Source organism: Pantherophis guttatus, chromosome 7 (genome assembly GCF_059756535.1).
Source record: "Pantherophis guttatus breed Tessera chromosome 7, ASM5975653v1, whole genome shotgun sequence".
Taxonomy (NCBI): domain Eukaryota; kingdom Metazoa; phylum Chordata; class Lepidosauria; order Squamata; family Colubridae; genus Pantherophis; species Pantherophis guttatus.
In genome coordinates, this window is record NC_142069.1 from 63,392,321 (window position 1) to 63,417,297 (window position 24,977).

Consider the following 24,977-nt stretch of genomic DNA (forward strand, 5'->3'; position numbering starts at 1 on the left):
AGTTGACATATTATAATTAAATTACAATCTATAGAATGCGTGTGTAAGTATGTAGAAAAGCTATGCCATTGAGGGGGAACAATTTTTTTCTTTGAACCACCATTTAATGAATTCATTTTTGTGACAATAGTCAACTACTTTTTCAATGTACTAGAATTTTCTAACTTCCTCTGTAAAAAAAGATCTGGCCATTCCATGTGGACAAGAGGGGAAGAGGTATTTTATTTTAAAATGGAATCTCACATTGGATAATCACACAGTCTGTTGTTGAAATGTTGTAAGAGGAAAGAAGAAAAAGGAAAGGATAAATGGAGGAAAGTTCTGTGAGTGAACTCTTAAATTAAAGTCTGTGACAAACATGTAGAAGAGTTTATTTCCTTATTTTCCTATGCATCTCTCTCTCTCTCCCTCCCTCTCCCTCCCTCTCCCCCCTCACTCACTCACTCACACATACACACACAGTGTTCAGTCATGCATTCACGTTGATAACTACAGTTAGACACTTTAGCCAAGTGAAACTATTATCAACATATGCCTCTATGGGAGAAATAGAGTGGTGGTTAAGGTGTTGATTGGGAAGCTCCATTCTCAGCCACAAAAACTCACTGAATAACTTAGGGCCAATTACTTTCTTTCAGCCCAATTTACTTCACAAGGCAGATTCGTAAAAAGAGGATTTCGGGGCACGTGTTTTAGTTTATTTGTAAATGAATCAGAGGAGAAAGTGGTATAAATGGCACTTGAGTTAATGGGAAATGATGGGACCTACACTAGCAGATAAATAAATGAGTTCATGTTAATTCTGTTCAACGATGGAGAGTCTATGCACTGTTCACAACATCCTTTGTTTCACTGGACTTTTCTATAGAAGAAATGGATCCATGACAATCGATCACTTAATACTTTAATTGATTAATTATTGTGGATTAATAAATTGACTGAATGATTAGTTGAAATTCAATCAATCCGGGGTTCTTTTCCTCTTTGATGTAAAAATTATTGTGTTCCCATGCTCTATCATTTCTTTCTGTTCCCCGTTTAATGAATAAATTTCTCTTTGAAAAATTGTTTATTTTCAGAAGCCCACCGTTAGTGAAAAACATACCCACCAGTTTAGGCTATGGAGCAGCACTTAATGCAAGCTTACAGGTAAATCATTAAACCATTCATTTCTTTTATATGCCCTTCTGCTTGCATTGTTTCTTGTATGAAAGATAACTGTCTATGTTAATGTTAGTTGGGCATTTAGGGCATTATAAATAGATAGGTTAATCTCCCAAAGAAGTTGTATTACCTAGCACAGCAAGAAGTACCTGTTCTAATTCTCTTCATTTTGATGTAAAGAAGCAAGAAGGACACCCTGTGGCAAAATCTGGAACACTCTGTTTTATTTCAAATACTAGATTGATAGAAGCTTTTGCAAATGCATGTGAATATGCATTAATATTTATCCAGGCTGTCAAGAATGATTTCATAACATAGTGTTAGAGAGTATGGTGCTCATAGCAAAAACTTTAAAGTTTAATTGTAAAATATAATTTTCATGCAGAAAAGGCAAATGTCAGAACTCTTTTCTTTTGAGTTAAGTTCTGGTCATTTTTAAAATATATATATACAGGCTGGCAACAGAAACAAAATGTACACTATATGTTAGGACATAAGATTTAAGATTAGTGCATTTTAGAGTCAGAGTTTGAAGGCAGAAGACATGGTATATATTGGTGTCAGAACATATTTAGTAATTCCATCCAGCAGTGCTGTGTGTGTGTGTGTGTGTGTGTGTGCGTGTATGTGTGTGTGTGTGTGTGTGTATTGTCAGATACAGAAAAAAACAGAACACTTTTTTTCTCTAGACATTTGTTTACTTGTATGTACCTCAGTATGTATTAAGCATCCTAAGAATGCTATATCATCTCCACACTGCTAGGCTGCACTGGCAGAAAGTAGTTTACCTTTGCTTGGTAATCCCGGATTAATAAATAACACATCCAGTGGCTTACTACAAGCAGTCCATGAAGATCTCAACGGTTCCTTGGAGCACATTGACAGCAATGGAAATAGCAGTCCAGGCTGTTCTCCACAACCTCACATGTAAGTACTGCTAGCATCTTCCAGTATAGAAAAAAAAAATCAGAAAGTACTGCCTTGCTTAATAATTTATCCAGAACAGGTAAGAATGTTCAGAAACTGGCCTACGGGATAAGCCAGTGCTTCCCAAACCTCATTAAATTACCCCAAATTGGGTAAAAGTGGTTTTTCTTTGCATAATTACACATGAATCCTTTACCAGCACAACAAAGATATTTAAATTGACTTAAAGATTGCCACCTGTAAAATACATTTGAAAATCTCCCAAGTTATTCCTTTTAAGATGAAAACAGGTGAAAGTACCAATGGTAATTTGTTGAAATGACATAAAGTTCATTCAATGATATGGATTTTATTATACATATAGTCCTCGAGTTACAACCATTTGTTCAGCGATCATTTGAAGTTACAACAGTTCTGAAGAAAAGAATTACTCAAAGTTCAATAAGATTTTCTGATAAGCAGTTTTATGTAATGAAAGAAAAGGTTTGGTAAGTACTGGAATTGGTGCTTCCATGCATGCTTAAGATTTCCCTTGGGCAAATGCTTCTTATTCATTGCATGATACTACCACTTCATTTTTTCAAACATGGATTCTTTTCCTAAGTTAAATCTGTAAATTAGCAAAAGAACTCCAATCAGAAATACTTTAATTGCATTTTCAGGTCTGTAATACATGTATGGATTGTTACAGAAATACTATTCTTTTAAAAAACAAAAACATACAATGGAAAGTTTAACCAATACCCCAAGTTTACATAGAAACTAATAAAGTGCAAGTCTTTTACCATCTTATAACTCAGAAAAATCACTGTAATTACATATTCAACTTTAATTACTGGTGTGACAGTATTGGCAAGGTTTGTATGTTAAATTTTATGCAAGACTACAATTCCTATTAATATTTAGGAGCTAACTATATCATTAATTACTCTAAAATCTTTCCCCACCATCTTTTTAATGGAGCTCAGAGAGTGGTACTATTAAAAATTAATGTATCATGGATTTCAGGAATGTGTATTAAAGCCTAATAAATGTCTTTCCTTAATCACCAGTGTCAAAAGTAGCAGTATCTTGTTTAGTAAATAGCAAAACACAGACCTTGGGGGTATTGATTTCCTGGTAATTTATATATTAATTAGTGCTATGATATCTAACTAGACATAGATATACATTTGCTATAGGTTTATTTATTTTTAAATATGCAATTATGTCCATAGTTACCAATAACAATAATATTGTATTTAAAATGTACTTCAATTCTTTTTATTATTTCTTTTATATATAGCATACTATATTCAACATTTATTATATGTGTAATGTTGAAATAATAATTGCAAGCCGCTATATTCCCTATATTTTCAAGGTGTATATTTTAATTTGCCTTTAAAGATTTTAAGTTTTATATTTTGTTTCCTGATTTGTCTTTTTGTATAAGTAAATACATTAATTTAACAGATATATTTTACACTTTTAAGATGATCTATCTCATTCATTACCACATATATTGTATCATCTTGGACAAATAAATAAAATTAGTGTGCACAAAGAATGAGAGAGAATGTTAATATGCTTTATTGAATTCCAAACCACTAATTCCACCCGTCTCCGTGGAAGAATTTGTGTTTTGGATGTATACAAATATATTTAATTATATTTAATAATACCAAAGAAAGAGCCTGAGTGGCGTAGGAGGCTAATGCCTCCTACTAAGGCAGCATTTAACATCCAGCTGCCTGCAATTACTGCGAGTTCAATTCTCACCAGGCTCAAGGTTGACTCAGCCTTTCATCCTTTCTAAGGTGGGTAAAATGAGGACCCGGTTTGTGGGGGCAATAAGCTGACTTTGTATAAAACATACAAAAGTATGAAGGCTATTGCTTAACGCATTGTAAGCCGCCCTGAGTCTCTGGAGAAGGGCGGCATATAAAAATGAATAAATATAAATAAATAAATAAAACTTGAAGTAGAAAAAACATGACTACAAGTTCTTGAGAACAGCTGTGCTATGAAACAGGTAAAGTGAGCCACCAGAGCAAAGTTGTTATATTTTGTGATGTATACAATCAACCATGCAATCAGTAGTTTGAAGCCTATTACTTTTAGTAATTCTCTGAGTGTATTAATGCTCTCTTTCTTCCTAAAATACCAAGAAAATAAAAATGTAATTAGCAAACAGGACTTAAATCATTTGCCTAGTTATTTCACATACAATGAAGCACATCTATTTATGTTTTCATTTTTTTCTATATAATATTGAGTAAGCATAAATATGTACAAGGTGGCTAGAATGCAATACTGCAGGCTACTTCTGCTGACTGCCGGCTGCCAGCAGTTCAGCAATTTGATTCTTGCTGGCTCAAGGTTGACTCAGCCTTCCATCCTTCTGAGATCGGTAAAATGAGGACCAGGTTTGTTGGGGGCAACAACAACAGAGTCCGCTGACTCTGTAAACCACTTAGAGAGGGCTGCATACCAAGAGCATATGCACCAAGACAAATTCCTTGTGTGTCCAATCACACTTGGCCAATAAAGAATTCTATTCTATTCTATTCTATTCTATTCTATTCTATTCTATTCTATTCTATTCTATTCTATTCTATTCTAAAGCACTATGAAGCAGTATATAAGTCTGAGTGCTATTGCTCTTGCTACCACATATGCCATGTGCAATACACAGTTCTATAAGTTATGCAGAAAACTTTTTCCATATTACAGAATTTGAGAGTATGTTTAAGGCTGTAAATAATGCCATTAATTTCCATTCTAGAACTAAACTACTATACAGAAAGAACCAAGTAAACTAAGCATTCAGTGTGGTAGGGAGAGAAGCTATCCAGTATGAACATCTGTCTGACTGTGTGACAAACCATAATAATAACTCTACATGTGAGTTATTTTGGAGTCAGGCAGTCTTAAATATAATTAAATATAAAAAATAATTGGGAATAAATTTTATTCTACAAAACCATTTTATTTGTATTGGGGTTCAAGCCAATTTTCTAATTGCAGTTAAAGCTATTATTAGCCACTCACACAGCATGTACTCAGATAAAATAAGACTGACTTAGAATATAACTTTTGTCATGTATGCATGACTTTGTATTCCTTTCAGAATTTTTTATAAGATAGCAAAATATAAGGAATTAAGATTCACATGGTATTCTATAGGAATACCATGTGAATCTGAATTCTTTATATCTTGGTAGTTTACAAAAAAAAAACAAACCCTAAACCTATAGTTTGCAAAGTTTTCTGGTCTCTTGTGCATTGAATCTAGTTGGATTCATATTCACCTTTAGTTCTTTGGTCTGTACTCATAACAACAGCAGTGAATGAGGAGGCAGTTTCTCTATGAGTTAGTATGTTAGCTAAAGATGTCATCTCTTGAATTCTTGAGTTGTGCTCTCCACTTATATATACTTGCCTTTTTCCTCTATGTACTTAGCCACAATTTTTGTTCCTCTCACAAAAAAAATGTTTTAATTTTGTTCTAAAAAATTGAAATAATTGTATGCTTACTGCTTGAGGGTATTGTGTGAGCTGATGTCTATGTGGTGAAAAATGTGGACAAACTAAAAAATACTTACTAAAGGAACATTACTTACATTGAATTCCAAAATCTTCAAATAAATATTTGTCTAGTTCTATGTTGCCAACTTTCCATTTCTCTCTGGAGAAACTGAGGTTTAAACTGATTGCTAAATGAAGGTGCTTTTCTTTGGGCCTTTCCCATAATCCTTGTGCAATGCTCATCTAGAATTATCTTGTACATTAGCCAAATGACAAGTCCTTCTCACACTTTCACCTTTTACGTGGTTGTTGTGGCTCCGTTACCTGAGCCTGTGTCATTGGCAGGACAGGACTCCGAGAGTGAAGGAGAGGAGTTGGCAAGGTCTCCCTCTCCAGGACCCTCCTCTCTGGCAATGCCTTCGGTGTCCGCCGAAGGGCAAGAGATAGGGCCAGGGCCAAGCACGTCCACGCAGCCACAGATGGACAGTGATGAGGGTAATGAGTCTTGGCTGGATCCACGCCAGCGTCGCAGAGATAAGCGCGTGCAACAGAAGAAAAGGCGTGCCCGAGATTAGGCTGAGTCACTGGACCACACCCCACAGGATATAAAAGAGAGTGTGGTGGCCAGTCAAACCTTGTGATGAACAAAGCTGAAAGCTTCCACGCCATTCTGCATTGCCGGACTTTTTGCTATAGACTTTGCTGGATTATCTCTGGACTTGATTGACTCCGTAATTATTGAGCTGTTTCTTTTGATGTACCAGGAGTGGGGAGAAGTTATCTCTCCTCTTCGTAAATAATAAACTCTTGGCAGGCAGCCACTAAGTTGTTGCCAAGTTCTGTTATCATAAGGAAAAGGATTTTGCCGGCTGGTTTGGTCTTTAACTCTTGAACGTCTGTTGGTGTGTATGGGGACAGAACAGTGGCTTTCATGTTATTTAGATATTCTGTAAACTAAAACAGTATGTAGAACAATCTGTCATAGATATATTATTCATTCACCAAAGACAGAAGAGAGTTGGTAAAAGGTTGTTCCAGACTGTGTTTTAGCACACAGTGGTTTGATCACTATTTTCTTAACTCCCGGGGCACTGACCCAGAAAACAATAGTGAACTATTTTCTGAAAGTATTCCTCATTGCCATGTATCACTCAGTGCCATATAGAATACTTATATTCTGCTTTATTTTAGCTTCAATGTCTTGTGACAGCTGTTTTTGCATGTTTGCTACAGAAAAGGAAACTGGGAGTTGATAAAATGTGTGGGAAAAGAAAGATGGAAAATAAACTGAAAAGATGTGAATTCAAACAGTCATTCCTCTTCTATTTCTACTCTAGGCAAGAAAGATCTTGCTTTGCATACTTTCAATCATTTTTCCACCTTTTGTATTCAGCCATTTTTCTCAACCTGTACCTTCTTTACAATTCCAACTTTTGAATCCATCCTTTTTTCTTACAATTTGATCAGCATAAACATCAGGCTTTTTATGTTTTTAAACTTTTTTTCTTTAAATTTTATTTCTAAAGAGAAGTGTAATTATTCTGCTCTTAAGGTCTTTTTGAGGTGCTTCAGTTTGAAACCAGTCTATTGTCAAATTGTTCCATATCTGATTATTCCAGTCCCCTACTGTTATGCTTTCACATTACTTACAGTAGGTTATCTATCATTTCAATTTCCATCTCTTTCATTCCCTTGTATTTTAAACTTCATATCATTTCTGTCCTCCCGTTTGCATTTTTGTATTTTTGCTTTTTGTCCCATCTCATGATGCTTCTGAATTTACTTTGGAGGTTTCTTCTAGTGTAAAAAGCTTCTGTGATGCAAAGTTCTTCTTCACTAGGTGAGATTTGGACATTGACTATTATAAAATAAATCAAACACTTGGGAGAATGATTGAAAATCATTTAATTGAGTCAATGATGCTACCAGTGCTTACAGCATTTTTGAAATTCCTCATGCATCAGTACCATTTAATCCTACAGAGGTAATATATGAACAGATTTAAAATGCTGCCGTATTTAATTCTGTAATCTTTAAAGGGCAAAGCAATGATTGAAACACTATCAATAGAGTAATTGTGTTGTATATGCTCTCTTGCTTGATTTGGTTTAAGATAGAGGATTGCTACATGCAGGCTTCATAAAATGCTAAACTTTTGTTTAATGTTTTCTATTATCCAATTTATATGTAGGCACTGTCTGTCCAAGTGAACATTTCAGTTTTAAGACCACCACCTGCCATTTAAAATTGACAGGCACAATGAACAAAAAGGTAGCATTCTACCTTCTTGATGCATTTACTCTTTAAAGATTACTCTTAAAGACTTGTATGGTTGCTAAAGTGAGTGAGTGTATTTGTGAAGAGAAGGAGAATATCTGCTTCAGACATAGAGTACGAGAAAGAGAAATAATTGGGGGGGGGGGTTTTAAAATGAAAACATTTCTTCAACTGTAAAACATACAGTGCATTCTGCAGCCTGAATCTACAGTTGTTGATTCATTTTTTCTAATTAATCTACACTCAATACTCCATAATAACAAAGTGAAAACAGAATTTTAAAAATGTCTGTAAATTTATTAAAAAGAAAAAACTGAAGTATCACACTAGCATAAGTATTCAAACATTTCACTCATTACTTTGTTGAAGCACCTTTGGCAACAATTACAGCCTCGAGTCTTTTTCGGGATGACGTGACAAGCTTTGCAGACCTGGATTGGAGGATTTTCTGCCATTCTTCCTTGCAAATCCTCTCAAGCTCAGAGAAGTTGAATAGTGACTGTCCGTAGATAGCCATTTTCAGATCCCTTCAGAGATGTTCAATAGGGTTCAAGTCAGGACTCTGGCTGGGCCACTCGAGGACATTCACAGAGTTGTTCCTAAGCCACTCCTATGTTGTCTTGGCTGTGTGCTTAGAATCGTTGTCATGTTGGAAAGTGAACTTTCAGCCCAGTTTGAGGTCCTGAGTGCTGTGGGATAGTTTTTTATTGAGAATATCCCTATACTTTGCTCCATTCAGTTTTCCACAACCCTGACCAGTATCCCAGTTTCTGCTGCTGAAAAACACCCCCACAGCATGATACTGCTGCCACCACCATGCTTCACTGTTGGGATGATATTGGGCAGGTGATGAGTGGTGTCTGGTTTTCTCCATTTAGAATTGAGGCTAAACAGTTCAATCTTGGTTTCATCAGACCAGTGAATCTTGTTCCTCACAGCCTGAGAGTCCTTCAGGAGCTTTTTTGCAGACTCCAAGTGGGCTTTTATGTGTTTTGCACTGAAGAGAGGCTTCTGTCTAGTCATTTTGCCATAAAGCCCAGGTCAGTGAAGGGCTGCAGTGGTGGTTGTCCTTCTGGAACTCTGTCCCATCTCCTCACAGTATCTCTATAGCTCAGTCAGCGTGACTATCAGGTTCTTGATCACTTTTCTTACTAAGGCCCCTCCTCCCTGATTCCTCAATTTGACTGGGCAACCATCTTTTGGAAGAGTCCTGATTGTGCCAAACGTCTTCCATTTGAGAATTATGGAGGCCATTGTGCTCTTAGGAGCCTTCAGTTCAGCAGAAATTTTATTGTAGCCTTTCCCAGATCTGTGCCTTGCAATAACCCTGTCTCTGAGCTCTGCAGGCAGTTCCTTTGATCTCATGGCTTTTGCTAGGCTACAGTATGCTTTGTCAGCTGTGAGGCCTTCTATAGAGACAAATTGGGGTACTTAGTTTAATGAAGAAAAAATGAATTTCAACAACTATAGAATCGGGCTGCAGCATTGACAAAAGTGAAGAGGGTCTGAATACTTTCTGAATTAACTGTATGTTCAGAAATAACATTCTCACTAATTCAACTTCCCAAAACATATTTTCCCATTCTTCAGATTATATTGTTTCCCTTTACTTTTCAACTCTAGCCTCTTGTATTTTATTTTCTCACTCATCAATCCTCTGATCTTTCTAGCTTTATAAGCTATTACACTCGGCAGCCATTGCAACCCTTTATCATTTCCTCTTTACTTTCTTAAATGTTACGTGCTTTTGATCAAACCATTGATGTTCTTTTTTATATAATATAACCTCCATTTGTTGCACAATTCTTTCTACTTCCTCTACTTTCTCTTAACAAAAAGATCACTCTAGTGATAGAGTGCCTGCAGCTGTCTTATGCTGAGAAGTGTCAGATCCCCATAGTATAGATTGTTGAAGTTTGCAGGATCCTTGGGGATTTGTGAGATCTACAATATATAGAAGCAAAATACATGGATTATTTTATTGAAAACTTCATTTATTCTCTTTTAAAACTCTACAAATGAATATGTTTGTAGGGCAGAGCAATAATTGTTAGATCTTATGTCCATTCTCTAACTTAGATTCTAACTGTCTGAATATTAACTATTATTGTTAAATTTATAATTACTTCTAATGAAAATCTAACAAATTGAAAGACAATTTCATCCAAAAACTCTAACCAACCAAACAAAAACCTAACAACAACCAACTAAAGAAAACTCCCAAATTAACCAGCCCTGGAATGCGTTCAGACTCAAAAAGAAGCCTTAATGAATCAAAATTCATCCCTTGATAATAATGGCAACATCATGTAAAGTCTCACATGTGTGAACAGATTTAAACCATCATAACTTAATGGCTCAAAGAGCAAATGATGCCTCACATATGTGAGAATGCTATCCACAGATCTAACATCACATGTCATATATTGTTATATCACCTCAGTCATAGGGCATCGTCAATGGAATTAGTTCATTTATCCATCAAATATAAAAGAAAAACCAAATTACAAATATGCAAGTGTGAATCAATCTCTAAGTGCCATAATAACAAGAGTGGAAAATTTCTTACAAACAATGATGTGATCCAATAAAAGAGCTATTATTTAGGAATTATACAGATATGTGTGCATGCATGCACATGCATTTTATGGAATGTGTGGTATAGAAGAGAATGAAATCAAAGATGTAATGACACATGGCAATAAAACAACATTGAAATTCCATTTGTGCTCTGTTTAGTTGTTATATTGTCTGTAATTTATGAATGTAGATATTTGTGTACAGATGAGAGAGAGCAGGAAAAGTTGAACAATGTGATCATCAGTTAAATTTTTGGCAGGTGTGCTTGTCTCTTGTTAAACAGGCTATTATATAATTCTTGATTCAATTTGTTTTTCAGACATTTAGTATTTTATCAGATTGAACAATTTAAAGTAGATGAATTGAGAGTAAGGAGAAGCTTCATCGTGAACAGTGAATTGGTTATTTTATTTTCATAAAATGTCTTAAACCCCAGCCTAAATTTAGGGAAGCAAATAAATAACTATAATGATAATTATGTATAAGCTTGAATACAGTCATTCATTCATAAGTTTAAGATTCAGTTCAGGTGTAGTCATTCTGGGCCACCAAGTCATAGTTTATTGAGCAAGTTGTGTGACTGTTTCCCTTTCCATGCACATTGGTTTCATGATATCTCAACTGAACAACTGTCAATATAATTTATACCAACCTACAAATTAATTTCTTATATAATTATATTATATAATTTCTTAATTGGAATGACATGATGGCTTAAGCAGAAACCATTAATATGTAGAAAGATAGAGGAGTGAAAGTGGATAAGTTTTGCTATGGACATATATTTTTAATTATTTATTTGTATCTTGCCTTTGTTATATTTACAAATACCTCAAGGTGATATTTGTAAAAGGTCACATTTTATCTAACACACTTTCGTCCTCCTATTGTCCCACCCAACAACTACCCTGCAAGATGGGTTGGGCTGGGCTGGGCTGAGAAGAGTGACTGGCCAAAGGTTACCCAGCTGGCTTTCATCGCTAAGGCGGGATTTGAAATCACAATCTCCTGCTTTCTAGCCTAGTGCCTTAACCACCAGACCAAATTGGATCTCAATCACAATTTCACACACTAAAGGTCTACATTTTTCTTTCATGGATTTCAATCTGTTCTGTGTCCTTATATATTCTAATAAGTGATGTTAAACCCGGTACTTAACATCAATTTTCCAATTTATTCTTGAATTTCATTTCCATCAGTCAAAGCATATTTTATATCTGTGCACAATCATCCAGGGGTGAAATGCTACCAGTTCGGGCCGGTTCGCCCAAACTGGTAGTAAAAATTGCTACTGGTTCGCCAAACCGGTAGTAAAAAATGTAAAAAAAAAAAAGTTCTGATGATCGCGCGTCGCTCAGCTGATCATTGGAACTTTTTTTTTTACTTTTTAGGCATTTTTTTACTACTGGTTTGGGCGAATAGGTAGTAAAAGATGCTTTTAAAAAGTAAAAAAACGGCTCCAACAATCACAGCTGTGCTGCACGATTGTCAGAGCCTTTTTTTTAAACTTTTAAGAGCATTTTTTTACTATCGGTTCTGGCAAATAGGTAGTAAAAAATGCTTTAAAAAAGTTTTTAAAAAAAGGTTCCGACAATCGCGCAGCACAGCTGATCACCCCTCTGCGTTGTTCTACTAACCTTCCCAAGCTCCTTTTAGTACGCAGTGCACTTGCATGCGCAGCTCACACCTGGTGTGCACTGCACATGGAAATGCACAGTGCGTGTTTGGCGCATGGCGCGCATGCACAGCTTGCAAACCGGTAGTAAACCATTTCAGATTTCATCACTGCAATCATCTATAGGACAATCTCATTAAGCTTTTTTGGTTGTTCCGTTTAATCCCTGAAAATCTACAAGGCATCTGACTCACAGCTTTCCTGCTTCTCTTAAAAGAATTTCAAGTTATCTTTCTTCTTCCTCTGTTTTGTACTGTGTTCAAAACAGCCTAGAGGCCCCTTTCTGATTCATCCCCCTGGAGTGAAGAACAAGTGATTCTACAAAACATGGCCTCTTCTAATATGAAAATTGAACATTTCATGACCTTTGTCCAACTGCCAAATTAATTATATTGGAAATTTGCAGGGTATTTTTATAAATGAAACTGAAAAAAAATACTTTTTTTTCCAATGACAATATTTCTGAGGTTAACTTTCTAAGAGAGTTTAAGATGAAAAACTGTAATTACGAACTTCCACTGGCATCCCTATTCAGTAGTAAGTCATAATATTACCTCGTTCATTCCAAATAAATCAAATGTGGAGAATGAAGGTCAAATACTATATTACATCTCTTGGGACAGATACTGTTTAGTTGCCTTTTTTATCCTGTGTTCTTCAGTATCAACCTTTCTCATTTCTTGTCTCTTACTGTTTTCTTTATAGTCATATAGTTCCTTTAGAATAAACAGCTGGTGAAAAGAAATTTCACTCTTACAGTTCTTATTTATATAATATACAATAGGTAGATCATCACTGTGACTAGTTTCTATGCCAACTATAATGCTTATTGTAAGAACCAAAACAGTTCAAGAAATCCAATTTAAAATATTGAAGTCCATAGTTATATATTTTGCTGTATAATATTGAAATGAGATTATGTATTTTCACAATGTATTGTCTCTAGTCTAAAACATCAACATTGGGGTGGTGGTGGAGACACAAGCCTGATTCAGACAATGGCTTGTTGGATTGATTGTGCCTCTGTGTGCATAAATTCCATTCTATCTTCTCCGATTTTCTCACTTTACTGTCTATATAAATTGCCTAGTTTGTTAAACAAAATTTGCAGTGATATCCAAATTGTCAAACCATGGTTTTAATTCTGCCTAGAAACAACTGTTCTTATTTTGGCTAAGTCCAAGCTTATAGGAAGTGTTGAAACCTCAGTCTTCCCTTAGAAGTATCTCATCAAACTGTGGTTTGACAAATACAGAAATACAGATAGTCCCCAATTTACAACAGTTCATTTAGTGACTGTTCAAAGTTACAACAGCACTGAAAAAAGTGACCTATGACCTTTTTTCACACATATGACCATTTCAGGGTCCACTTGGTCACATGATCAAAATTCAGACACTTGGCAACTGATTCATATTTATGACAATTGCAGTATCCTGGGGTCCTATGATCTCTTTTGCAACTTTCTGACAAGCAAAGTCAATGGGGAAACCCAATTCATTTAACAGCTGCAGTGATTCATTTAACAATTGTGACAAGAAAAGACATAAAATAGGACAAAATTTACTTAACACTCTTGCTTAGTAACATAAATTTTGGGTTCACTTGCGGTTATAAGCCAAGGACAGCCTGTATTAAGCTAGAAATGCAAAAGAAGAGGACTTTCAAATCAGTAGGAATATGTTGACAGTTTTTAAAATTTCTTATTGAATGAACTTTTGTTGTTAGAGCAAAATATCTAACATTGTGATTTTAGTAAATGTTTTGATTTCCTTTAAATTTTGAATTATAGATTTGACAAGCTCAATTTTAAGGTGCCTTACTTCTTAATGTTTTAGAGTTTTATTTTTCTTATTTAAAACCATAACATCATCAGGCATTCAGAAAACCCAAAACTCTGTTTATGCAGAAATTTGGATCATCATTACCTGAACACATTTACATGTTTGTTTACTTTTAAAGGCAACAATGTAGTGGACCTTATCTGAGAGAAGCATGCACATTAAACATTGTTCAAAATAATATCCATTGCTTATTCAAGGAGAAAATTAAAATCTCTCACCCAGCCATCAGGAGAATTTTGTAAACAGAAATAGCTCTGTAGTCATGCTTCCATTACTTATACGTATGAAGGTACCAGTTGTTCTTAATGTCCACTGCTAGATTGGATCACAAGAGCTAGATCAGTATACATTTCTGTGCTCCTAGTAAATCCCCAAGGGGTGGGTTTCAAATTCAGAATGTAGCTACTATGTTTTAACATCAAGGGAATCTAATTCTGTTTCATATCCAGGTCTGTGTATTGATCAGAAAGGAAATATAAATAATGCTTTTCTTAGCTCAATCATTATAGCTTGGGGATTTCTCTGTAATGATTGTGTTATATCCTATTTTTCTTTCCATGGTTATTTGCACTCCTGGAAACTGTTGAAAACTTACGAAGAACATGTTGGAGCTGAAATCCACTGTTTTATTAACTTTAGAAGTGCTTAATATTATGTTTGTTAAATGATAGAAGGACTCTGAAAATTATTCATCTTATGGAACATGGTGCTATTAAGCAAGTAATCTCTAGTACTTCAAGTAAGTTTGTAATTTTTTTAGTATACTTGTTTGAAGGTTAAGAAACACTGAAGTTAGCTTTAGAATTGCATTTGTCAGATTATGAAATAGAAACTGTTTTTAAAAGTGTGCACGCATACTCTTCTTGACTGTGGCCCCAGTCATTATTAAGCACTTCTAAAGTTAATAAAGCAGTGGATTTCAGCTCCACTGTTCAGCTCCAAAATCAAACATTATTTCTTTGCAATGATTGTTTACCAGGAAATGTGTTAGTTTTCAGTTGTGACCTGGGAGTGAAAAATGTCTTCAGCTCAAGCCTATACTTGAGTATGTCAAGGGGCTGGAATGTCATAGGATATTACCTTCAACAAATGATAAATTAGTGGAGATCTCTACTAAACTATTTTGGCTGACCAATGAGCCATAATTCAGAGCCATAGAAACAACTGGATGGGTTTACGCCAATTATTCTTTCAATTCAGTCTATCTTACAACTCTATCTTGTGAGAATAAAATGAAAGGAAGTCCCCATATGAACTACCTGCATTCCTGGAGAAGAGACAGGACACAGTTGTAAACAACAAGAGGAAACCAACAAATTAAAAAGCAACGAATATTCTAATTAAGTTTTCTAAAGATTTTGATTGAATGTGCTATACTAGAACTAATCAATCTGGTAACCTCCAGAGGATTTAGAATTTTTCCCTACTGTGTCCAGAGTATAGGTCAAACACGAAATCTTTTCTCCTAATTTTCAAATGTGTTGGAAAAAAAGGGATAGCTTTGTTTAAAGGAACAGTGCAAAAGAGACTACCCTTAAATGGTGAAAAATGTCACTTGTGTCACATAAAATATTGATTTTCATTCAGACTAATTATCAACAATGTCTTTTTTGTTGAGAAAACTAAGTTGAGAGGGTGAGTGGTGTGCATGAATGTATGTGCATAATCCCTACTATACACACACATAACATAGATGACTAATCCCAATTTCTTTTACAGAATTGAGACAGAAAAGAATGGATAGATCTCTCATTTGAACAGAATGGTCCCTGTTTGTTGCCTTTCAGCCATCAGCCCCAACTACTGTTGCTTTTACTGGGAGTTTTCCATCTTCCTTTCTTGCCAAATAAAAAGAAATTCCCTCTCCAATTCATATACTACTGGATAACTAACTACCAGAATTCACTGATAGTTGTAGTGACTGTTTTATTAAAGAATTAGGTGACTTCTTTTCCTTTGAGGCAGATATTTCAAGGGGAAAGTATATCTGTTAGGAAAAATGATAATTGATTGTTGGGTGGGTGATTGAGAAACAAGTTCAACTCTGGTTTAGAGAAAGACTATTGAGAAAAAGCAGACACATTTGGATAATTTACTTAATTTATTAATTGTATTCAGTTTGTTTTCAAATTTTATATCAGTCTTTATTATGATAAGTGTATTAGTAGTGTTTTGCTTATTTATTTCTTTAGCAAGGCATTCAACAAAGTAGACCACAACCTACTTGTGAAAAAAATAGGGATAGATAGCATCACCATCAGATGGATTTGTAACTGGCTGACAAACTGTACTCATTGTATAGTCCTTAATGGTACTACATCTACATGGAGGGAAGTAAGCAATGGGGTACCACAAGGTTCTGTCTTAGGCCCAGAACTCTTCAATATCTTCATAAACGATTTAGATGAGGGAATAGAAGGGAAACTTACCAAATTTGCAGATGATACTAAGCTGGCAGGAGTAGCCGACACCCTAGATGATAAGATCCAGATGGATCTTAACAGACTTGAACACTGCACCCTATCTAACAAAATGAAAGTCAATGTAGAGAAAAGTAAAGTCTCACACTTAGGCAAGAAAAACCAAAAGTACACATATAGACTGGGTGAAACCAGGTTTAATAGCAGTAACTGTGAGAGGAATATTGGAGTCTTAGTGGACAATCAATTAAATATGAGCCAATAGTGTGCAGTGGCAGCCAAAAAAGCCAATGCAATCCTAAATTGCATTAACAGAGGGATTCAATCAAGATCATGTGAGGTACTAATACCATTCTATAAAGCCTTAGTAATACCTAGAATACTGCATCCAGTTTTGGTTATCACACTATAAAAAAGATGTCAAGACCCTAGAAAGAGTGCAGAGAAGAGCAACAAAGATGATTAGGGGACTGGAGCTAAAACATATGAAGAACGATTACAGGAACTGGACATGGCTAGTTTTATGAAGAGAAGGACCAGTGGAAACATGATAGCAGTGTTCCAATATTTGAAGGGCTATCACAGAGAGGAAGCAGTCAACCTGTTTTACAAAGCACCTGAAGGCTAGACAAGGCATAATGGATGGAAACTTATCAGGGAGAAATTCAACCTAGAAATAAGGAGAAATTTACAGAACAATCAACCAATAGAGCAGTTTGCCTTCAGAAGTTGTGAGAGCTTCTCCAATGGAAGCTTTCAAGAAGAGACTGGACTGCCATCTGTCAGAAATGATGTAGGATCTCCTGCCTGGGCGGGGGATTGAACTCGATGACCTACAAGGTCCTTTCCAACTCTGTTATTCTGTTAAAATTCTGTTCTGTTCTATGTTTTGGTATGTTGGAGCATGTTCTCGTAAACCTCTCAATTATACCTTCAAGTATAGTTACTGTAGGACCTACTCATTCAGGAAATACATCATCCTGAATCAGAAAGAAAACTCCTTTTTTGTTCAGAAAAGAGGACCAAATAACTAAAATAAATTATGGCCAGCCATCCAGGCAAGACAGACTATTGCACTAGGTTATCTTTATTGCCACCCATACAAGAGAACAGATTGGGAAGGGACCTGAAGACATCAGAGTTTACCTTACAAATTACAGTAAAAGTCAAGTCAAATCTCCTTCAAATTGAGCTGAACTTCTGAAAACTTCATGAATTTTCTTGGCACCAGAAAAAGAAGTGGTTTGCAATGTCTCATCTGAGAGGATTCTGTTTTTGTTTATTTTTTAATGTAGTCTATAGTCCTTGTATCCTTTGGAGGTCTCTTGTATAGACCCAGCTCTGTGTAGTTTTCAATTATATGGTCGGCCAGGTGTTATTTCCTACAATTAAAGTAGAAGCTATGGTTTGCAAACTAAATTATGCAGATATAGACAAATGATGGTGCATTATTTTTATTTATTTATTCAGCTTTGTGACATAAATCTTATTTTTAGATCTCATAATTGTAGAAAATGAAATGAAACCATATACATTATTTGAATGAATAATAAAGAATTTAACATATTTTGGCAAAAACATCAAACAATTAGCAAAAAAAAAAAAGACTTCTATATCCTGTGAACATTTTATTTTTTTCTGCAGACTTTAACCAAATACCTTAATACAATTTTAATTATTACGTTCCTGTCTTGTGTCTCTTAAGCCAGGCTTAATGAAAATACCCTGTTTCCCCCGAAATAAGACATCGCCTGATAATAAACCCAATCGGGCTTTTGAACACATGGCAATAAGGCCAAGCACTTATTTCAGGGTTCAAAAAAATATAAGACAGGGTCTTATTTTCGGGGAAACATGGTAGTATAAAATTTAGATTTTGTAGGCACATAAAATATTCATTATTTGGCCAAATATATTTATTTTTTCTTTAATTAAAGAGTATACATTTATAATACAAATAGAGGTGCTGTTGAGTTTGATTCAAGGACTTTTAAGAGAATTGTATTTACTTTCAGTAAGCAAAAAGATTAGTATTGGACTTAATTGTTTGGATAGATTAGCTAAAAGTAAAAAAAGAACCTTGGGACTTCCGGTTGGTGACTTGCGGCGATATGGTGTCGGGTGAGTGATCGCTGCTCCCCGACACCCTTTATCACCGCGTTTTGGGGATCCCTTGGGGGGCGCGGATCCCGGAGAGCCCTGCGGACAAGAGAAAGAGCCAGGCGAACAAGAGAGTGGGGCACAACCATCCCTCGCAAGACCAGGCGACTCTGTCGATCCAACGCGGTGAGCCGGCCATCTGATGGCGGGCCTGAAGTCGCAATAGCCAGCAAAAAGACGGGAGCTAAGAGGAAGATCGGAGGTGCCGTACCAGATCTGACATCACATTTCCATACCTTGGAACGATTAAGCGTTGAGAGAGGAGGTCGGTGGAGTCGGGTGAGGAGTGCTTGATGCGGTGAGAGGCGGCGACGGAGAGTGCGGAGTAGAGCAGATCGTAATGGCGGAGACCCGACAAGCCGACGAGGAATACGCAGGGAGCAGTTCGTTTGTATAAAGAGCTCTGGAGGGCGTGGTGAGAGGGAGAAGAAAACGAGTATCGATGTGGCTGGCGCTGTGATTGAAAAGTGGGGTGGAAAGTAAGCAAGAGATTGAATTACTGAACTTCTTTTCTTTTGAGTGCTTCAGCGAAACAGGAAGTGCGGCCATCATTGAACTGAAGGAGTGAGATAGCAGAAGACTGACAAGGAGAAGATCTAGCAGCGAGATCTACCATAGAGAAGTGTCGGAACTTACTAGGAGCGGAGAGCAGAGAGAAGATTTACGACCTTGCTGACACTATTTGCTTATAACTAAAGAAAAAAAAAAGTAAGGGAAAAAAAGAGAGAAGAAGAAGCAGAAGAAGACTTTCATACCCTTACTATATACATAATTTGTGATACTCTGATTCCCATCCTCCCCCTCATTCTTTTGAATAATTGGGTTTCTAATACTTGGTTTTCTTTACAAATAATAATATTGATAAGAATTACAAACGGTTAAGGAATATAGAATATAGTACTTAAGTGTTGATTTTACCTTGTTGTTATTAAGTATATTTCTACATAAGGATCCAGATATATAATTAACCAATTAATTACATTTATTACATTTATTTATATTTATCTAGTTATACTTATCTATATTTATCTATCTCAGAATATCTATTCTTATGGGTAATATTTATCAATTTACTTATATTAATTCCATATACTAAGGCTTGAATTTAGATATATAAGAATCACAGGTAGTATTTATTAACTTATTTATATTAACTTTTATATTAAGGTTTGAATCTAGCTATATTGTAATCATAATATTTATTGGGAACTCTTAGGCTTTAATTTATTAAGGAATTTTGAGAATTTCGGAGCATTATAAAGATTTGACTTAAGGAAGATATTTTGATGAATTGACCCTATACAGTGAAGATAGTAAATCTCTTAAATAGACTTAAGAAGAGGAATTAATAGAGGAAATAGGGGCAAAATCATTGAATGGTCATTTGGAAAAATATTGAGAAAATCATAAGAGAACAAAAGCTAACTCTGAAAGAAATGGCAACAATGACATCGACAATTTTGAAATCTGGCAAAAAAGCTCCATCTAATCCTACTCTAACAACACTGTCCCTGGTAATCCAGAAACCCTTAGAAGGCATACAGAAGTCAGACAAGCCACCAACAATCCCAACCCTTCAAACAGTACAATCTTCTCTATCGCTGATTCAAGAGACCATGTTAGCAACGCAGGAGAAATTGTTAAATAGTCATTCCAAATTAAAAACGGACATTCATGTTTTGGATTCAAAAATGACCAAGATTCAAGCTTCCATTGCGAACAACGAGAGAAGAATTCAAAATGTAGAACAAAGGATGGAACAAAGTGAGAAAAAATTAGATATGGTGGACCAGACATTCGCGATACAGAATAAAGGAATCGAAGAGTCCCTGATACAATTGGAAATGGACAAGGCTTCATACTACCTTTGCTTCCAAAATATTTGCGAAGAAAAGGAAGAGGATTTAGGTGATAAAATAGCTGAGCTGATAGCTGATGCCTTTCAACAGGATAAACATGATATTATTAAAGAACTTGACGAGGTTTACAGGGTTCAAACGAATTATGTGAGAAGAAATAGTCTCCCCAGGGAGGTCCACGTGAGGTTCGCCAGGAAGAAAGTGAGGGATATTCTATTTAACATAGCAAAAGAAGAACAGATTGTATTTAAAGGAAAGGAGGGGAATATTCTGAAACAAATTCCGAGAAGAGTGAGGGAAGTGAGGAAAAACTACAGGTTTCTGGCGAGCCAACTGAACAGAAGAAATATTATATTTAGATGGATCCTGCCAGAGGGGATGTTAGTATCATGGCATGGAAGGAAAATCAAAATTGATAGTTTAGCTGTAGCACAAGACTTTTTAGACCAACTAAGAGAAGGGGAAGAAGAACAAATTAGCAAAGAAGAGATTGATACGGCAAACACGGAAGAAGAAACCTCACAAGAGCAAAGTACAAAGGAAGAAATAGAGGAGGAGAAGAAAAAAGAAGAAGTGGAAGAACAAGGAAGGAAGATCAGACCAGTAAGAGCAGTAACGTTAAAGACAAACAAGAACTAGAAATTGGACATAACACAAGAAATGGATGGCTTAAAAATTTTATCCTTAAACATTAATGGCTTAAACGATTATAAAAAAAGAAAGATAATTCTATCAAAACTGGTAAAACAGAACCCAGACATAATTTGTATACAGGAGGTTCATATAAAAAAAGATGAGGCAAATTGTCTAGAATTTAGTGGTGGCAAATTATTTGTGTCATTAGCAGAGAAAAAGAAAAGGGGGGTGGCTATGTATGTGAAAAAAGGAATTGAGGCAGAATTAAAGTATAAAGATACCAAAGGGAGAATTTTAATGGTAGAAATCAAGAGAGGTAATTCAAAAATGATGTTGGTGGGGGTATATGCCCCGAACAAGAAGCAGGGGCAATTTTACAAAAAACTACATGAACAATTAGGAAATTGGGCCCATGTTGAAATATGTATGTTAGGTGATTTTAATGGTATTGTCAACCCAGAGAAAGATTATAAAAGTGGGGAAAGGAAAAGAAATAAAAGATTACCTCTGCCAAAAAGCTTTTTTGATCTAGTGGATGAAATTAACTTAATTGATATGTGGTGTACACTACACCCGCATGATTCCCAATATACTTTTTACTCAACCTCACAGAATTCTTGGTCCAGAATTGACATGGCATGGACTACTAGAAAATTAGGTCTAGAAATTAAGAAAGTGGATATAAGTACAAATACTTGGGCAGATCATAAACTTCTTGAAATAAATTGGCATTACACTAACAAGAGAAAGCAACAGAGATGGAGACTAAGGACTAACCTGCTGAATGAAAAAGAGTTTATAATAAAAATAAATGAAGAAATTAAGCGCTTCTTTATTGAGAATGGCAAGCAAGGCACGGCGAAGGAAATTGTATGGGATACCATGAAAGCGTACTTGAGAGGAGTAGCGATATCGTATATGGCATTTAAAAATAAGGAAGAAAGGAAAGTTAGAGAGGCTTATAATAGGAAACTAGAAGAAGCGGATAGCAATCTACAACAAAACCCGGGAGACGAGGTGGCCAAACAAAAATGGATGATGGCAAGGCATAATCTTAATATTCTGGATCAGGAGGAGTTGGCGCAAAAAATCAAGAGAATAAAACACTACCACTTTGAGAACGCCAACAAGTCTGGAAGGTGGCTGGCGTACAGATTAAAAAAAGAACAGGAAAAAAATCAAATTCTTACATTAGAAGATTCCAATGGCGATATTTTGATAAAAGAAGAGGATAAGCTAGAAAGAGCGAGAGAATTTTATGAAGCCTTATATAAAGAGGAAGCGATTGATTTAGACAAAACTGAACAATACCTGATGGAAGCTAACTTGCCACAGATAACGGAAGAAGAGAAAGAAATGTTAAACAATAAAATCACAATAGAAGAACTTAAATTGGCTCTTACCAAAATTAAGAAAAATAAAACACCAGGCCCAGATGATATCCCAGGGGAAATTTATGCAAAATTTGAGGAAGAACTACAATTAGAACTGTTAGAAATATTTAACGAGGTATTAGTTGGTACAAGAATCCCAGACTCTTGGAAAGAAACTTATATTACACTCATATTGAAAGAAGGTGCAGACCCGAAACATATAGCAAATTATAGGCCCATTTCTTTGCTAAACTCAGATTACAAATTATTTGCAAATATAATTGCAGAAAGACTAAAAAAAAATTTAAATCGCTGGATTCACAACGACCAGAAGGGATTCCTCCCAGGGAGACAAATGAGAGATAATTTGAGGACTGTAATAAACGTCATAGAATATTACGAGCAGCACCCGGAAAAACAGCTGGCGTTAGTGTTTTTGGACGCCCAAAAGGCGTTCGATAACTTGAACTGGAAATTTATGGTCAACCAAATTGATTTAATGGGATTTGGAACAAATTTTAGAAAAATGATTGAAAATATTTACCATAAACAGAGGGCGAGTATTTTAATAAACGGGGACAAGACGCGGATATTTAGGATACAAAAGGGAGATCGACAGGGATGCCCCTTGTCCCCTTTACTTTTTATAATGGCGTTGGAAATTCTACTTAGAAAGATTAGAGACAACAAAGAAATTAAAGGACTGCAAATTAAGAAAGAAATATTCAAAACACAAGCCTTTGCAGACGACGTGGCCTTAATAATAGAAGATCCCTTGAAATCCGGCCCCAAATTACTCCAGGAAGTACAACAGTATGGAGAAGTCGCCAGCTTTAAACTTAATAAAACAAAAACTAAAATCTTAGCAAGAAACATGACAGAGGCAAATAAGAAAGAGCTAGAAAACTCTTTAGGTCTTCAGATAGTGAAGAAAATAAAGTACTTGGGAATATGGATCACCTCAAGATATTCCTCTTTGAAGGAAGATAACTACATCCCATTATTACAAAAAATAAAGCAGGATATAGACAGATGGAAGAAGTTAAAATTATCTTTCACAGGTAAGATTTCGGCAATTAAGATGAACATTCTCCCCAAAATTATATTTTTATTCCAAACTATATCAGTGAATCTTGATAAAAAATATTTCCTGGATTTGGATAAGAAGATGCGAGAATTTTTGTGGGAAGGGAAGAAGACGAGGATTGCTTACAAGACACTGCAAGGGAAAAGAAACATGGGTGGCTTTGGAGTACCTGATTGGGAAGTATATCAGAAGGCGGCTAAACTAGTATGGATCAAAGAATGGGTTACATTACAAAACAAGAGAATCTTGACGTTAGAAGGCCACGATCTACAGGCAGGTTGGCACGCCTATTTATGGGATCTAAAGAACAAAACAAATCATATTTCCATAAACACAAGTTAAGGGAGACTCTTATTCAAACATGGGAAGAAATTAGGCAAAGATATTATGTGAAAGTACCGAATTGGCTTTCAATCATGGATGCCCTGACCGCCTCAAATAAAAGAGATATTTTGAAATTCGGCACTTATAGAGAAATATTAGATGATAATGGTATTCTTAAATCACGGGAAATATTAATAAATCAAGGCTTCAATTTAGACTGGTGGAGCTATCTACAGATAAGCTCAAGATATCAAAAAGATAGGGATCAATTTGGTATAGAGGCGAACCACAACAATCTGGACAAAATTATGTTGGGGATGGAAAAGAAAATGCTAGCGAAATTTTACAACTTTCTACTAGGCGAGGACAGGGCAGAAGGAATAGCTAGAAATCAATTAAATATTTGGGAAAAAAACATTGGTTATAGGTTAAATTTCAATGACTGGGAGGAGGCCTGGAACAGAAACTATAATCTGACTAAATCAGCATCGTACAGGGAGAACCATTACAAAATTTTCCATAGATGGTACCTAGCGCCAGCTAGATTAGCAAAAATATTTCCCAATGCTTCAACAATATGCTGGAAGCGTGGAAAGGAGGTTGGCACCTTCTTTCATATGTGGTGGTCCTGTCCTGAGACAAAAAAGTTTTGGACAAAAATACAAAACTGGTTACAAGAAATAGTGGAGGAAGATATAGAACTTTCCCCTGAAATCTTTTATTAGGAATGATTGGAGATGGACTTTCTAAAGATAAGATACATCTTATAATACATGTCATAACAGCGGCCAGGTTAATCTTTGCAAAATACTGGAAGGACAAACAAACCCCTCCAGAGGTGGTAATAATAAACAAAATCCTAGAATGCACAGAAATGGCAAAATTAACAAGTGTTCTTAACGATGATGCGAATTCAAAATTCAAGGCAGTATGGGAAAGGTGGTACAAATGGTGGAATAATAGAATGAGATTGTAAGGATATGTTTATGTTCAATAATGGTAGATTCGAATGTAATAGATATGTATACAATGTATATAACGTAAATATGTAACTACACGACACCTCAGATGTTAACAGAGATTGGATGTTTTCTTTTAAAAAATTTTTTTAAAAAAATTACCTTGATCAATCTATTTAATA

At 35.5% G+C, this 24,977-nt stretch overlaps 1 protein-coding gene across 12 annotated transcripts in view; it reads left to right on the forward strand.

Moving 5' to 3' along the window:
• FOXP2 (forkhead box P2) overlaps positions 1-24,977 on the forward strand; it is a 1,221,669-nt gene that overhangs the window by 1,184,620 nt on the left and 12,072 nt on the right. For all 12 annotated transcript variants that reach the window (XM_087874168.1, XM_087874175.1, XM_087874172.1 and 9 more), the window contains 2 exons: positions 1,080-1,149; positions 1,928-2,091. In XM_087874168.1, coding sequence (XP_087730294.1) covers positions 1,080-1,149; positions 1,928-2,091 — 234 coding nt within the window. The remainder of the gene's footprint in view (positions 1-1,079; positions 1,150-1,927; positions 2,092-24,977) is intronic.